Source organism: Salvelinus namaycush, chromosome 19 (genome assembly GCF_016432855.1).
Source record: "Salvelinus namaycush isolate Seneca chromosome 19, SaNama_1.0, whole genome shotgun sequence".
NCBI lineage: Eukaryota > Metazoa > Chordata > Actinopteri > Salmoniformes > Salmonidae > Salvelinus > Salvelinus namaycush.
This window is the reverse complement of record NC_052325.1, coordinates 49,435,171-49,452,277: the sequence shown is the minus strand read 5'-3', so window position 1 is coordinate 49,452,277 and position 17,107 is coordinate 49,435,171. Positions and strand designations below refer to the sequence as shown.

General features: G+C 43.4%; 1 protein-coding gene across 2 annotated transcripts in view; it reads left to right on the top strand.

The window, feature by feature from the left end:
• Positions 1-17,107, top strand: part of LOC120064486 (leucine-rich repeat flightless-interacting protein 2-like) — an 84,822-nt gene that overhangs the window by 57,809 nt on the left and 9,906 nt on the right. Inside the window, exons 4-8 of one of the 2 annotated variants that reach the window (XM_039015095.1) lie at positions 7,003-7,155; positions 8,165-8,335; positions 10,344-10,436; positions 11,267-11,414; positions 12,347-15,581. In XM_039015095.1, coding sequence (XP_038871023.1) covers positions 7,003-7,155; positions 8,165-8,335; positions 10,344-10,436; positions 11,267-11,414; positions 12,347-15,336 — 3,555 coding nt within the window. In that variant the 3' untranslated portion in view covers positions 15,337-15,581. Of the gene's footprint in view, positions 1-7,002; positions 7,156-8,164; positions 8,336-10,343; positions 10,437-11,266; positions 11,415-12,346; positions 15,582-17,107 lie in introns of those variants that run through there. The other variant, XM_039015096.1, reaches the window with a different exon arrangement.

Sequence of the window (17,107 nt, the reverse complement as noted above, 5' to 3'; positions counted from 1 at the left end):
CATGTTTTTTTACATTTTTTTTATCACCATTGATACTTTCGAAAGACACTGTAAATTTGTGTGAATGTGAAATGATGGCTGCAAAAATGAATGGTCACGGACAGAGACACCACTTGAATTCATGATATACACTGAGTGTACATAACATGGTGAACACCTGCTCTTTCCACAACAGACTGACCAGGTGAGTCCAGGTGACAGCTATGATCCCTTATTGATGTCACTAGTGAAATCCTCTTCAATCAGTGTTGGAGGGGAGGAGACGGGTTAAATAAGGATTTTTAAGCCTTGACAGTTGAGACAAGGATTTTGTAAGTGTGCCGTTCAGAGGGTGAATGAGCAAGACAAAAGATTTGTGTCTTTGAACGGGGTGCTAGGTTCTAAATACCAGGGTAAAAAAACGGACGGACATCTATAAAAGCTCAAACTAAGTTTAGTCACCCAAAGGGTCAGACAGCTGAAAAATATATGTTCCCACCAGCACAAATACACATACTCCAATTTAGGCGAACTCCTCCTTCCCTCTAAACATGACATATTTATTGCTAGGCAGGAAGTTAAGTGATGTGGGTAATAAATTGTTCCTTCTCCCTTAATCTGACCTGACCTCAGCCCCCATTCCTCACTAATCCACAGCTCTCCACCCTTATCAGTGACCACAACCATGTGATTGCCTTTCCTTTACTCAGTACATTCCAAGCCCCTGGCTCATATCCAACATTACTTGACCCCACCATATACATTCCTTCTACAGATAACCATTAACTTTTGGTATTGAAATCAGACTGTGGCCCTTCTCATTTTCATAGCATACCTGATAATAAAGTGGTACGGTAGTAGGTGCCAGGCGCACCGGTTTGTGTGTTAAGAACTGCAATGCTGCTGGGTTTTTTACACTCAACAGTTTCCCATGTGTATTAATTAAGAATGGTCCACCACCCAAAGGACATCCAGCCAACTTGACACACCTTTGGGAAGCATTGGAGTCAACATGGGCCAGCATCCCTGTTCGAAAGCTTTCAACACCTTATATAGTCCATGCCCTGGCGAATTGGGGCTGTTCTGAGGGCAAAAGAGGGTGTGACTGGGTGCAAGAGAGTTTTCCTGATGTTTTGTATACATTCTGTAGTGTTGTGTGGAATTCCGCTGAATGGTATTGTCATTGGCCATTTGCCTTTACATCTAAACACATTTCAACTAAGGTTTCTTAGTCATTTCTGTTTCCTCTCTCTTGCTGTGTTTCTCTTCAATCCCTCTCCCTCTTTCCCTCGTCTTAGGCATCCTATGCTTCCTCTGACCTTAACAGCAACAATGGTCTGTCCTCTTCTAGGCAACGGCTTTCTTCCTACGAGGTCTGTTCACGCATGCACGTGCACACACCCAAACACATATACCGCAAATCCTATATCAAGGCAATATTACCTCTCCTGAGCTGTGCACTCCCAGAACTGCTCCCAGATCAGTTTTTGCAGTCTTGCCATCATGTTGGCCGTGACAATTACCGTAGTAGTTGGCAAGGCGGCACATACAGATCTTGGACCAGGCTAGATCACATGGTCTTACCATTGTTGTTACCCAGGCACTGACTACAGTGTGAATACATGTTGTGACAAGTATTCTTACCCCCTCCCTACTATACCCACACTCCATTTAGTCATCCGGGCTACTCAGCCAGATCTCCTACCGGCGCCATCACAGGGTTTGTGATGCCATTCATTAGTGTGACCTTTGACCCAACCCATTATGATACTTCATATGCTACCTGTAACACACACGTTGCTCTGCCTGTTTGTCACCTGAAAGACACTGTTTTTTTTTATCACAAGATCATCTTTAAAGTAAGCACTCTAGTATTTTTTTGTTTCATAGTGTAACCAGTGGCTTTAGGAGCCATTCTGTAATTATCAAGAAGTTCTGATTGCTTATAGTAGCAACAATTTACTTTTGGGTGTTTGGATTTTACTGGATTTTACTGTGCACTGAAGAAGCTATGATTTATGTCACTGTGTCGTGTAGATTAGCAAGCATGCCTCCGAGAGCACTGCTGCGAATATTATGTTGTTGTGTTTGTGTGTGTGACGTCCGATCCCACCCCTGCAGGGCTCTTTATATGAGGACAGCCTGTACAGTGGGTCTCGACGGGTGACCGGCTCCAGCTCTCGTGTAAGACTCCCAATGCATTGTGGGATTGTGTTTGTGTGTGTGTGTGTGGCAGTAAACCCACGTGTCCTAAACACGTGACATTCCCTTACTTGTAACATCTTATGTCCCCTCTGCACCTAATAAATGACATGCGGTCACTAACCTTTCCGTTTGAGTACTCAACCGAAAGATTGATCGGAATATTATCGTCCGGGCCTATGGTTGAGGAAATTGCTTCACTAATTGCAATGCGAGTGTATTTAAATTAGGTTTATGCGTGTATGTAGGGCATGTCTGTGAGTAACTGGAATGTATATGACAGCTATGTTCTGTTCGTGGTTATTTTTTTTAGCTTTTTCATGATGTGTTCTGTTTTTCCCGTGGCGAGTTTTAGTTTCCAGAGTGTTTAGCTGTGTTTGTGCTGTTGATATGACATTCATTAACTTTGGTGCAACTGCTCAGTTGGTTGGAAGCATGGTGCTTGCAGGCTGTGGGTTCAGTTCCCTGTGAACGTTAATGTAGCGCACTGAATAGCTCTGTTGGCTTAGGATTTCTCTACCTGTCGCCCGGTGTGCGTATGTGAGTTGGTACTGCAGACGTGCACGTGTGTGTTCTTGTGTGCGTGGACGCTGACGATGGTGTGTGTGCCCTCCCCAGCATTCAGAGTACAATAGTTATCGCGGCAGCGGTTCCAGGGCGTCCTCCAGGGCCAGCTCAGCTCGTGCCAGCCCAGTGGTGAGCTCCCCTTCTCAGTCACACTGTCCAGCCATGGAGCATTTAAAGTGGCACGACCCTCTCGCAAGCATTTAATCACAAACCCGAGTATTCTTTTACACTGGATTGGTTATATCGTCTTAAGATTTAAAGGTAGACTCAGCGAAATGACTTTGCCGGCAGCAACGATGGAGGTCTTGAGATGAACGAGAGATGCAACATTTTGCTCTCACACAGTTACACACACAGTATCTGCTCATGTGCACGGTTTCGCTTCACGCTGTGCAGAGCGTGGTAGCCAGGGCACCAAAACAGCAGAGAAGTTGAGTTTTGCGCTTCAACGTTCTTAGTTGTTTCAAAAATTGACCCACTATGCTGTTCACTTTCTGTGTCTGTCATATATCGTTGAGTCTACCTTTTTAAAGGTAGTTTTTTTCAGGTGATTTTATGTATGGTGATATACAGTGCATAAGGAAAGTATTCAGACCCCTTGACATTTTCCACATTTTGTTACGTTAGACTTATTCTAAAATTGTATTTAAAAAAATGTTTTAATCTTCATCAATCAACACACAATCCCCCATAATGACAAAGCAAAAACAGTTGACATTTTAGCAAATGTATTAAAAATCTAAACTGACATTTTTACATTTACATAAGTATTCAGACCCTTTACTCAGTACTTTGTTGAAGCACCTTTGGTAGCAATTACGGCCTCGAGTCTTCTTTGGTATGACACTACAAACTTGGCACACCTGTATTTGGGGAGTTTCTCCCAATCTCCTCTGCAGATCCTCTCAAGCTCTGTCAGGTTGGATGGGGAGCGTCACTGCACAGCTATTTTCAGGTCTCTCCAGAGATGTTCGATCGGGTTCATGTCTGGGCTCTGGCTGGGCTACCCAAGGAAATTGAGACTTGTCCCGAAGCCAATCCTGCGTTGTCTTGGCTGTGTGCTTAGGGTCGTTATCCTGTTGGAAGGTAAACCTTTGCCCCAGTCAGAGAATCTCATGGTCTGAGAGTCCTTACACTGCCTTTTGGCAAACTCCAAGTGGGTTGTCATGTGCCTTTTACTGAGGAGTGGCTTCTGTCTGGCCACTTTACCATAAAGGCCTGATCTGTGGAGTGCTACAGAGATGATTGTCCTTCAGGAAGGTTCTCTCATCGCCACAGAGGAACTCTAACGCTCTGTCAGAGTGACCATAGGGTTCTTGGTCACCTCCCTGACCGAGTCCCTTCTTCCTCGATTGCTCAGTTTTGCTGGGCGGCCAGCTTTAGGAAGAGTGTTGGTGGTTCCAAACTTCTTCCATTTAAGAATAATGGAGGCCACTGTGTTCTTGGACTTTCAATACCGCAGAAATGTTTTGGTACCCTTCCCCAGATCTGTCACGGAGCTCTTAGGACAATTCCTTTTGACCTCATGACTTGGTTTTTGCTCTGACATGCACCGTCAACTGTGGGACCTTATATAGACCGGTGTTTGCCTTTCCAAATCTTGTCCATCAATTGAATTTACCACAGGTGGACGCCAATCAAGTTGTAGAAACATCTCAAGGATGATCAATGGAAACAGGATGCACCTGAGCTCAGTTTCGAGTCTCATTGCTTATTACTTATTTAAATGTATTTCTGTTTTATTTTTAATACATTTAAAAAAAATGTCTAAACCTGTTTTCACTTTGTCATTATGGGCTATTGTTTGCAGATTGAGGCCATTTTTTAATTTCATCCATTTAAAATAAGGCTGTAACGTAACAAAATGTGGATAAAGTAAAGGGGTCTGAATACTTTCCGAATGCACTGTAAGACTTATGAACATGTTAATGGTGTAGGCATTGTTTTCCATGTCATTTCAATTATACTATGACGTTGACAATTGGCTCCTGATTTGCTGATTCAGTCCACTTTTCATAAGCGGTTGATAAAGAATTGTAATGGAAACAGTAGCCGATTTTGAGGCAATCGGTCACAATATCCACCATCTCAAAGGTCTTTGGTTTACGGTTGTTAGTGATGATTGACACCGCATGATGCTGCGTCATGCCAAAATATATCTTGGATTTGCCCTGTGCCTTTTGGATTTAGTGTTTTGTTAGACAACCCGGGATAGAAATACAAATACATATACATAACTTTAGATAAGTACTAGGGCTGTGAAGGTCATGGAATTTAGGATGACGGTTACTGGCAAGCCAAATGACTGCAGTCACCTTAATAACCGTTCGAATAGTAAAACACGAAAATACGTTTGTTCCTCCGTTCCTGACGGCATGTGCTGCCATAGAAATAGAATTAATAGAGCAGGCGTCCTCGTTCAAGTCAATAATGGCATAACGTGTGGACTGGCGGCAATTGCAGGTGTACCCATAGGAGCAAAGCAGGGAGCAAAAGCAGGAGGAGTACCTATCAATGTGTTATTCAGCTCAACTGACATTACAGAGCCACATTCGTTAACATCATTTGAATTGACGTTCTACGTTACTGTGGAATGTTTGCTCCAAACACCTTGCTCATTTCAGAAAGGCGCAACCGAGTTTCATCACGTTGATGAGTCCATATTACCGCAGAAACGGACTCAACCATTCGAATAACCGGCCATCCCGTCTTCAGTCAGCTGTTCGTTCCACCCCAAAAAATTGTATATATTCAATTTAAACTGTTATGACGGTTATTTTATATTCCAAAACTATCGTTTACGTGGTTATACAGTAATTGTGTCAGCCCAAATAAATACATAACTGGCATCTTTCAGACTGAGATTGTGGTAACAGACACAAGATATCTGAGACCCAGTACAACTTCTTGCTGTACCTCATATATTTGTGTTGAGAGGTTGCCCAGAAAAGCCTCTGGTTTTAATTGTCAACTCTGGGCAGATATTTTATTAACCAGTGGCAAGAATATGAAGACTAGTTGACATCTGGTATGCTGGGTCATCCTACCTTAACAAATCATCAAACTTTAAGGTCTTTCTTTACAGGAATGAATTAACATGTGGGCTACTGTGTGTCCTGTTTAGTATGCTCATTACTCTATACAGCTGTAGGCCGTTCCTTTTTCCGGTTAACACAGATTCTCCATTTGGCCATGATTGTGTGCTTTTATTCATAGATGTGTTTTGGTTGGGAAAAGGCAGTGTCTGAGGGATTCAGACAGTGCCCAAACCTGACTATACTTTGTCCTATTGCGCCCCCTGGTGGGCAACTAGGATGATGACTGCAACTCTGTGGCCAGCTTCCTGCGCAGCGCGGCCACCAACAGTGGCCTGCCCAGAGACCTGGATCACATGACCATCCCCAATTTATCGGACGTGAATGGCTGCCCGCCCAGAGTCATGCCAGGGCATGGCAGCGTGGTATCAACTTACATATAAAGACTGGCTTCTTCTGTGTGGAGTGGGGGGGTAGACCTAAAGAGACTAATTACTGTCTGACTGACTTGCTGTGTGAAGTGGTAGCGTGGATTGTGCTGTCAACTCCTACTGTATGGTCATGGTAACACCTGGAAGATGGGTGAGAGGAGACCTTAGAAAGTGTTTTTAGAACTGAAGAGATGTCATCAACAGGGGTACTAGTGAATAAAAAAATATGAATTGCTAATCTATAGCATGCAGGTGGATGGTTTCTTGTAGATAGACCAAGAGTCTTTGTAGAATGGGACTAACAACAGCATGGTCTGTGTCGTGGACTAGAAGTACCATGAACTATTTTAGAATGTAGGAGCTCCTGTAACCAGTATTGATGCTGATTGATACTCATATTGTTCACTTCCCAAACATAGCATGCTGAATACTCTGTACAGTCTGATGGCTATATGTAACATGTTGCAGTTGTTGTATGTGATGGATCATAACAATGAACATTGCACGGCATTGGAAGTTGAGACAGCTGTACATTCTTTTTATTATTAACTTACCCAGTAACTGGTGTGTTTATAACAGCATTTAAACAGCTCATGGTTTATGATTGGATGGAAAGATTACTGACTCCCCCCCACAGCTTGTTAGGGATAATGTGATTGGACAAAGTGGAGTAAGGTAAAGATGTGATGAGGACATTGAGTGTGAATCTGTGGCCTTCCGGACCCTTCTCTAGGCCCTAAAGTCATGATGTTGCCCCTGTTCTAACAGCCTCTCCCCATTGTTCCCAGTTGGAGGACAGAGATTACCTGGAAAAGGGATCTCGAGCCGCTTCCACCCTATCGGCAGCCACCCTCGCCTCGCTGGGCGGGTCTTCCTCCCAGAGAGAAAGTGGTGAGACGTCCATCACTGGCGACACAGAAACCTCCATACGAGAGATCAAGGTAAAGGTTACAAAAACATGGGTGTCCTAGAACCATCTTCCATCAATTCCACTCTTTAAGAGCACATCGCTGTACAGCGCACACTGCTCTGCAAGTCATTCTCTACCTATCATTGTGCTTGTCACTTCACCTATTGAACCCTGTCGCAGCATGCTTCTGTCTCTCCTCAACCCTGCCACACTCTTCACCCCAGGAGATTCATGAGCTGAAGGATCAGATCCAAGATGTGGAGTCAAAGTACATGCAGAGTCTCAAAGAAGTCAAGGTACATTACTGGACTGATCCAACGCAACCCAGCCTGAGGCCCTGTTAATATTCATATGATTTTAGTCTTCCCTAGCTTTTGAGTTGACCAATGATAGGTTTAGAGTCTAAACTTTAGACTGCCCTACTATTAACAAATAGTCATTTTGAACTTCCTTAGAATTAACCAATGGTAGTTTTAGTCGTCAGTGTTAAAGTACCTGCGACTCCAATTAAGCAATGATTAGTCCTCCTGACTAATATTTAATGAATGTTTTAGAATTATTTCCTTACCTATCCTTTTGCTATCAACTACAGTTTTATGTTTAGACTCCTACCTTGATATTAAATGGTTGCCAGAATCTTGGACTCCTCTAATAACTTTATAGTTTTATTTGAAGACTAGATGGCTTGCTTGCCTTTTCCTATGCATTTTTCAGCCCACTTTCAAAGCAGTTAAGTTAAGCTGTCCTGATGTCAAATGCAATAACCCCACAGGCATGCAGTAGGCAACTGTTGCTTGTGTCCTAACATCATTAAATCATTTCCCTCTGAATACGAATTATGTCCATCGAATTCTATCCATGCCCTCCATTTTCGATCATGCTTCTGATCGTTCCTCCTAGTTGAGACCGTCAGAATGGAGTATAGAAAATGGAAGCGGCAGCGGTGTAACAATACCCCCTTTGGATATTGGTGTGTCTGTGTTAGGGTCTGTCTGTCTGTGTTCCCATGTGCGTACACCAACGGGCATCTCTTCCTATAGGATACCTTAGTGGAGGTGGAGGAGAAGTACCGCAAGGCCATGGTGTCCAACGCCCAGCTGGACAACGAGAAGAACAACCTGATGTACCAGGTGGATACGCTGAAGGACTCGCTCATGGAGCTGGAGGAGCTGCTGTCCGAGTCACGCCGCGAGTACGAAGGGAAGAGCAAGGTATGGGATACATCCGAGGGAGGGGGGGAGAGATGGAGAGGGAGAGAAGGGATAGGGCCAGATCAAGAGAAATATACAATTACAGTAAGATGAAGGGAAAAGTTAGGATCGAAAGAGAAAGGTGTATTGAGGAGGGCGATATTAGGTGGAAACTGGGATTGACATTAGCCAGATGGTACCTTTTGGAAACTATAGTTGCCTATAGTAATGCAATACTGGATGATTAGAAACATGAGCTGTATGTATATACAGTGCATTCGGAAAGTATTCAGACCTCTTCACTTTTTCCACATTTTGTTACGTTTCAGCCATATTCTAAAATTGATTAAATAGTTTTTTTCCCTCGACAATCTACACACAATACCCCATAATGACAAAGCAAAAATAGGGTTTATGATTTTTTTGCAAATATTTTAAAAACAATAAACTGATATCACATTTACATACGTTTTCAGACCCTTGTTTACTCAGTACTTTTGTTGAAGCTCCTATGGCAGTGATTACAGCCTCGAGTCTTCTTGGGTTTGACGCTACAAGCTTGGCACACCTGTATTTGGGAAGCTAATCCTATTCTCTGCAGATCCTCTCAGGTTGGATGTGGAGTGTCGCTTACCAGCTATTTTCAGGTCTCTCCAGAGATGTTTGATCGGGTTCAAGTCCGGGCTCTGGCTGGGCCACTCAAGGACATTCAGAGACTTGTCCTGAAGCCACTCCTGCGTTGTCTTGGCTGTGTGCTTAGGGTCGTTATCCTGTTGAACCTGAGTGCTCAAGGATCTCTCTGTACTTTGCTCTGTTGATCTTTCCCTCTATCCTGACTAGTCTCCCAGTCTCTGCCACTGAAAACATCCCCACAGCATGATGCTGCCACCATCATTCTTCACCGTAGGGATGGTGCCAGGTTTTCTCCAGACGTGGCGCTTGGCATTCAGGCCAAAGAATTCAATCTTGGACCAGATAATTTTGTTTCTCGTGGTCTGAGAGTCCTTTAAGTGCCTTTTGGCCATCTCCAAGTGGGCTGTCATGTGCTTTTTTTACTGAGGAGTGGTTTCCATCTGGCCGCTCTACCATAAAGGCCTGATCTGTGGAGTGCTGCAGAGATGGTTGTCCTTCTGGAAGGTTCTCCCATCTCCACAGAGAACTCTGGAGCTCTGTCAGAGTGACATCAGGTTCTTGGTCACCTCCCTGACCAAGGTCCTTCTCCCCCTTCCTAGAGCTGCCAGCTCTAGGAAGAGTCTTGCTGGTTCCAAACGTCTTCCGTTTAAAAATTATGGAGGCTGCTGTGTTCTTGGGGACCTTCAATGCTGCAGGAATTTTTTGGTAACCTTCCCCAGATCTGTGCCTCTACAAAATCCTGTCTCGGCGCTCTACGGACAATTCCTTCGACCTGGCTTGGTTTTTGCTCTGACATGCACCATCAACTGTGGGACCTTTTATATGGACAGGGCTGTGCCTTTACAACTAATGTCCAATTAATTAAATTTACCACAGGTGGAATCCAATCAAGTTGTAGAAACATCTCACGGATGATCAATGGAAACAGGATGCACCTGAGCTCAATTTCAGTCTCATAGCAAAGGGTCTGAATACTTATGTAAATAAAGTATCTGTTTTTTTATTTGTAATAGATTGCAAAAATGTCTAAAGTTTTCGCTTTGTCATTATGGAGTATTGTTTTTAGATTGATGAGAAAAAATATATTTAATACATTTTAGAATAAGGCTGTAACGTAACAAAGTGTAGAAAAAGTGAAGGGGTCTGAATACTTTCCAAATGCATTGTACGTAAATGATATGTACTATTTTATACATGTAAAACTGTATTTATATTAAAAATATATATATGTACAACACACTTTGATCAAGAATCAGTTTACAGACCGAAACTGACTTCATCCACAACTAATGTAGCTATGGCAACTTTCTGGATTATAAGGCAGCTGTTTTGGGCCACAATGATCACTGCATATATTGCGAATCCATTAAAACATCTCCTTTGCCATTTCTCCCAGGACTTTGAGCGTGAGAAACATGCCCACGGCGTGCTGCAGTTCCAGTTCAACGAGATGAAGGAAACGCTAAAACAGAGCGAGGAGTTACTAACAGTGAGTCCTCCAAGGCATCCTCAAAATTAAACCCCAAAGCTTGTCAGGACAGCCAAAAGGACTTTACCTGTCACCTTTCAGTTTTCTTATTTCTGAACTTCCCCGTCTCCTCACCTCCATGCTGATCGTCTATTGTTCTCACTGCTTTCACACACACTTCATGTTCTCCTATTTATTCCATCACATCTTCCTGCATTTCCGCTGTCCAGGAGATCCGTCAGATGCGTCTCAAGCAGGACTGCTTTGTTAGGGAAATCTCTGACCTGCAGGAAACCGTGGAGTGGAAGGATAAAAAGATTGGGGTATGCCCTGTGAACTCTAATCCATTAGTTGTGTTAGTACATGTTCAATTTGCTAGCATTTGGTGGATGCAAATGGAAAACCCCCACACATAATTGTGTTGTGTTCACCTGCGTTGTGGTGTTAAAATACACTTATTTACTTGGCTAGCATCAACTTCTCTGCCTAAGTGCATGCATGCTTGATACTGTATACTGTTCCTTCACTTTCGCTATGCTCACTTTCACTTCACCCATATCTTTCTTTGTTCTTTACCTGCGCTTCCACCTCCCCCACTGGGGGAACTGCTCAGGCCTTAGAGCGGCAAAAGGAGTATTCGGATGCCATCCGAAATGAGCGGGATGAGCTCAGGGATGAGGTGGTCCAGCTGAAAGACATTCTGAAGGTACTTAGTCATCTCAAGGGAGCCGGAGCTCGGAATATGCAACAGTGGCCCTTAACTACAATAGAGAAACCCTGTTTATGCAGCTATAATGTACTGTTGTGAGAGTCGTAAGCCTCTCATCAGTTTGTGTTCATGTCCTGCCCAGAAACATGGAATTGTCCTCAGACCTGACCTGACTGCCAATGGGGAAACGCTGGAGTTGGGCACTGAAGGGTCAGCCAGTGGAGATCCAGCTTCTCAATTGGCTCTGGACTCCCAGACGTCGCCCATGGAAGGGGGGAACAGCATGCTTGGTAAGCACCATTACTAGACAAAGATCGCTACATGTTGTAATCATCTCCTGCTTACCTCGTAGCTTTGCCAAATTATAGCTAACTTGTAAGCTTAAATCATGCCCACACCTGATCTAATGCAACCCTGTATACTTAACCTGAGTTTGGTTGACTGACATAGGTTTTGGACTTCTGCGACTAACTTCTAAGCTTTCACCACTGATTCTCCTCCCAACCCAAATGCAACCCTTGCACTTGATGCATGTTAACTAATCCATGTATCTGAACCATGATTTAAAGCAGATGGTGTAAACACCCTTGTTTTGGTGCCAAAATGTGTATCCTTACATAGTAGTTTAATATTGAGGTAAGTCCAGGGGTCATTAGGCTGATTGCTTTGGCGAAATTATGTTGACCTTGTGTTTGTGTATTTTAAACTCTTTGCTTCAACCTGATAAATGTCAATGGTATTTGAAGTGTTTGCTGTGGTGGTATAGTTGGTTGGTGTTTACACGGATCACAATCAATAAATCCATGAATTGGTCTATTCAATGTAGGTTATCGATTCTTTTTTTGTAAATGATTAGGAAAAAATGTTTTGTTTGTGTTAAGTCACAAACCTGTCAATTTCTGTCCCGTCCCAAAGCAATATAACACCACAGTAGACATTTCAGAGTTTAAGATTTGCAGCTTGCCAAGGTGCCTCTGACCTGCTCGTCTGCCTTGAAGATTAATCTGGGATCAATGGTTTGTTTGGTGCTCTCCTCCTCTTCTTCCTTTTCCACCTCTTCCATGCTGGTTCGATTTTTACCCAATTCTTTCAAATTCCGCTTTGCGCTAATTGGCCCAGGTTCAACTGGCAGATCTCGATCATCAGAAAAATGTCTATTTGAAACTCCAAGCCACAGTGTTTGGCCTATTTCACCCTCATGGTATCCCTCATGGTCTCCTAGGCAGAGCTCAGGAGACGGCGTTGGGAAGTAGAGGAGATAAGGTGGTGGATCCAGGAAGGTCCAGGCAGCAAGAGGATACACACGAGGAGGAGGCTCGAGAGAACCATCTGACCTCGCCGACCCCCTGTAGCCTTGTTAGTGTTTCTGAAACAGAAACGCCAAGGGAGGCTCAGCCGTTCTCGCCCACATTGCGGGAAGAGGTTGAAATTGAAGGCAGTGATGTCAACAAAGACTCTGACAATGGCACACCAGTAGTAGAGGTCAAAAGTGGACCGGTCTGTGATGCTGAGGTACTTGTGGTTGTAACGGGTCCTGAGGAAGAGGTTATAGTAGCGGGGGAGGGGTACGAAGCAGCAGGTGTAGAGGGGACAGGGCAAGGCAGAGTAGAGGTTGCAAGCGAAGGGGAACTAGGAATAGAAAATGACGAGGCAGATGAGGCAGAGACCAAAGTTGTCAAGAGCAGTGACGACACCAAAGAGACGTCCTCAAAAGAGCCTACCTCAGAATATGGTGCAGCAGCTGAACAAGAGAAAAACGAATCGAGTAAAGAGGACGTGAAATGTTTAGACTCATATCCTCTGCCTAGGGAAACCATTGAGGACACCATGAAAAATGGCACACAGATTAGCCAAGGGACAGACCTTGATACTAGTAAGAGCCCAATCAAATCAAACCCTGAGCCTCAGAAAACAAAAAAGTCTGAAGTGTTACCAGAGATAACTGACCTGCAGCCACAGGCCCAAGCAGGCAACAAGAAGAAGAAAGGCAAGAAGAAGAAGGGAGAGACACAAAGCGATGTAAAGCAGGAAGACCATAAGAAGAGCACAACAGAAACGTGTGTAGTCTCCATGACAAATGACACACAGATTAGCCTAGGGACAGACCTTGATACTCCTAAGAGCCCAGTCGAATCAAACCCTGAGCCTCAACAACCTGAGCCTCGGAAAACAAAAAAGGCATGTGTGTTACCAGAGACCACTGACATGCAGCCACAGTCCCAAGGAGGCAAGAAGAAAAAGAAAGGCAAGAAGAAGGGAGAGAAACAAGGTGATGAAACGCAGGGAGATAAGATGAGCAAAGCAGAAAAGGATGTGGTCTCCACCCCAACCGATAAGGAGCCAGTAGAGGCGGTAGGAGAGGGGGTTATCACAATAGAGACACAGCAGCATCTAGAGGAGGGGACCAGTAGTTCACCAGATCGAGAGCTCCAAACCATAGCTGAGGAGGGACTGAACCTGAAGGAAGAACAACTAGAAGAAGACCGAGTAGAGGTTAAAAGTGAGGGGCCTACCATTGAAGTATCTCTGACTGACCAAGCTAAGAGTGAGGAGGTTATCTCAAAGAAGAAAAAGAAGAAAATGAAAAAGGACAAACACAAACCTACAATGGAATCGGCGAAATCAGAAGGCGAGATATCAGTATTATCCCTTGAGTCCAACATTGGTATTGCTGATCCTGTTGCTCACTCCAAGTGTATAACCAGCGCTCATAACCCTATGGAGGAATTAGAATCGACAACAAATACTGGTACCCAAAAGGACGAGTCAGGGTACACAACCAACCCTGATAACTTTGGAGACTGTTTGAACTCTTCAGCTGACCCAAAATGTCCATTGGACTCGAAACAGTCCACAGCTGGGAATTCAAACAATGTCAAAGAGGAAGGTGCAATCACGGTCTCAGTTGAAGAGGCTCAAACAATCCAAGACACAAAGGAACAGGGGAATAACTTTCACAGTCCCATCGTTCTAAGACCAGAGCTCAAGAAGAGCGTGGAACCTGAAGACCTTTTCTCCCATGATGGTGTCACTACTCACCCAGACCAGGCTAATGAAAATGTGACACAAGACCTAAAAGAGGCAGGTCAGGATAAACAAAATGGGAGCCCAGAAGAGCGTACAAATGCACTTGAACATGAAGACACTTCAATGGCACTGCCAGCAAATGTAGAGAAATGCAACAATTCAGCAGATGAGAAATGTTGTAGCATATCGCTTGACCGCAACTGCCCTGCTGCTGAGACCATAAGACTGCCTGAACAATTGGTGGATATACTTGATTGTCCAGTCACTGACATGCACTTGTATGAAAACAACAAGCCAGAAACACTTGATCCAGAAGAGGCATCAAATGGAGGGATCTCTACAGAGACCGAGCTGAATGATACAGAAACACGACTACAGGACCCATTAAAAGAAACTCCGGTGACAATTGACTCTTTTAGGGAACAGAGCCAAAATGAAAGTGGACCATGCACTATGGTGGCGAAAGCAGAAGAGCAAGATGATCCCATTGAGGCCAAGCTGGAGGGTAACAAGGTACCTGGACCCAGTGAGCAGTGGAATGACGAGGAGAATGAAAATGAGGGTCAATCGTTTGACCTTTCTGACCTAGTTTCAGTGGATCCTGCAAATGTATTCCCAATAACATCCCAAGAGGAGGTCAGCCAGGAAATGAGAACGATGTCGGTAGGATACAAAATGGAGGTAGAGCCTGGTAAAGAGGAGGCTAACGAGGAAGAGGAGGATGACAAACTGCAGGACACAGAGGGAGTTAGCGCGATAGTGGCACAGCAATCAATTGAAGGGGGGTCAGATAATGCACCAGAGGAGCTCCGAAGCCCTGAAGAAAAAGCACAAACCATAGTTGAGGGCCAGAACGTGACTGAAGAACAACAACTAATCACATTAGAGGAAGGGGTTAGTGTAACATACAATCAGAAAGACATTGCAGAGGAGGGAGTGAGTGTGACTGTTGAACAGCAAGGTGTAGAAGAGAGCGAGAGGCAGCAGAATGCAACTGCGGTAGAGGCTTTGCCAGTAGAGGAGGGGGAAGAGGCAATCCAGTATGGGTCACAGCAGGGTAGAAGAGAAAGTAGTCGAAGTACAGAGGATTCAGCAGAGGGCGACAATGAGCAATCTAGGACAGGCTTGAAAAAAGGCAGTAAGAAAGTAAAAGGCAAGGGAAAAGAGGACTGCCGAATGTCCTAGTTTTTAGGTCTGCACTCAATATAAACAACAGCAAATATTTATGAACTACTACAGCCAAAGCAAGTACCATTCAAATTCCTTCCAAAGTTATAATTCGATGTACTGTATTTTGAGGTCCAAAAGTATTTGTGACACATTTTTTTTTGTTTTGGCTTTGTATTCCAGCACTTTGTATTTTGAAATGTATACAATGACTATGAGGTAAAGTGAAGACTGTCAGCTTTAATTTGAGCGTACTTTTTGTTCAGCACTTTTTGTACATGCTCTATTTTAGGGAACCAAAAGTATTTGGACAAATTCTTTTGTGTGTTAAAGTAATCAAAAGTGTAGTATTTGGACCTATATTTCTAGTACTCAATGACTACACGCAGCTTGTTGGATGCATTTGCAGTTTGTTTTGGTTGTTTCAGATTATGTTGTGCCCAATACATTATTTACCATTACATTTCTATTGTCACTTTTATTGTATATACGAATAGGATGTTTCTAAACACTTCTACATTAATGTGGATGCTACTATGATTACGAATAATGATGAGTGAGAAAGTTAGAGGCACATAGACCATAACCCCAAGACATGCTAAACAGGAGAGGTTGAGGGGGATTATGTGTAGGGCTCTGTCATTTTCTCACTCATCAGTATTCACGATTTCATTCATGATTATCCAAAATCATTGTAGCATCCACATTAATGTAGAAGTGTTTAGAAATATTCTATTCTTATTTACAACAAAAGTGACTCCAAAATGACACAATACATAATTTACCATACATTTCTATTGGGCATAAGCTTGATGTAGTCATTGCTTGGAATATGGGACCAAATACTAAACATTTGACTACTTTAATGCACATAAGTGAATTTGTCCAAATACTTTTGGGCCCCTAAAATGGGGGGACATTGTACAAAACGTGCAGTCATTTCTAAACGGGTACCCCAATTTGGATGAAAATACCCTCAAATTAAAGCTGACTATGATATACATTAGACATATGATGGCCATGTAACAACAAATATGCCACTGTCCAAATACTTTGACTTCACAGCATGTGGGTATTTTAGCTAATTTTTAGGGAAGTTTGCCATAAGGGGTGGGTAATCTTACCACGCAGGCTGTTTTTCCCCAAACAAGCAGTAACACACCTGATTCAACTAAGAAAACCATTCATTTAAAACTAGTAGTAGTTGATAAGTAGAATCAATCAAATGTGTTACTACTTGCCTGGCCCTGGTAGGGTACATTGCCAATACTCTCGTATAAATCTGCAGCACCTATATACCTATACTGTAATAATGTAATATTGATTGATTGAATGACGGTATGTTTTTCTTCATCTATTCAAGGTACAATGTTTATATTGCAATGCATGATATTCGTATCGTCATACAGTCCTTCTCTCATCCTGGGATTTATGGAATTACCGGCCTAGTACACAAGGGGGCGCCCCAAAAAAACATTGGCCGTCTTACCAGAATGCTAACAAAATTGGCACAAGTAATAGGGAATTTCCATGGAGGCTGCTAGCTAAATATGTTAACGAGCCCAAACGAAAATAAACAAATTGCAAAGACAGGCAATCCAGCTCATAAAGGTATACATATATAGGTAGGAGCTACCAAATGTCATGTTTGGACATTTACAAGCGAAATGTGAATGACGGACATTGTGCAAATTAAGTTTTGACGCATGCTTGTCTGAAGTAAAAACAGTACTGGCACTGGAGCAGCATGTGTACACACTTTGTCTGTGTGGAGTCGCTAGGGAAGGGG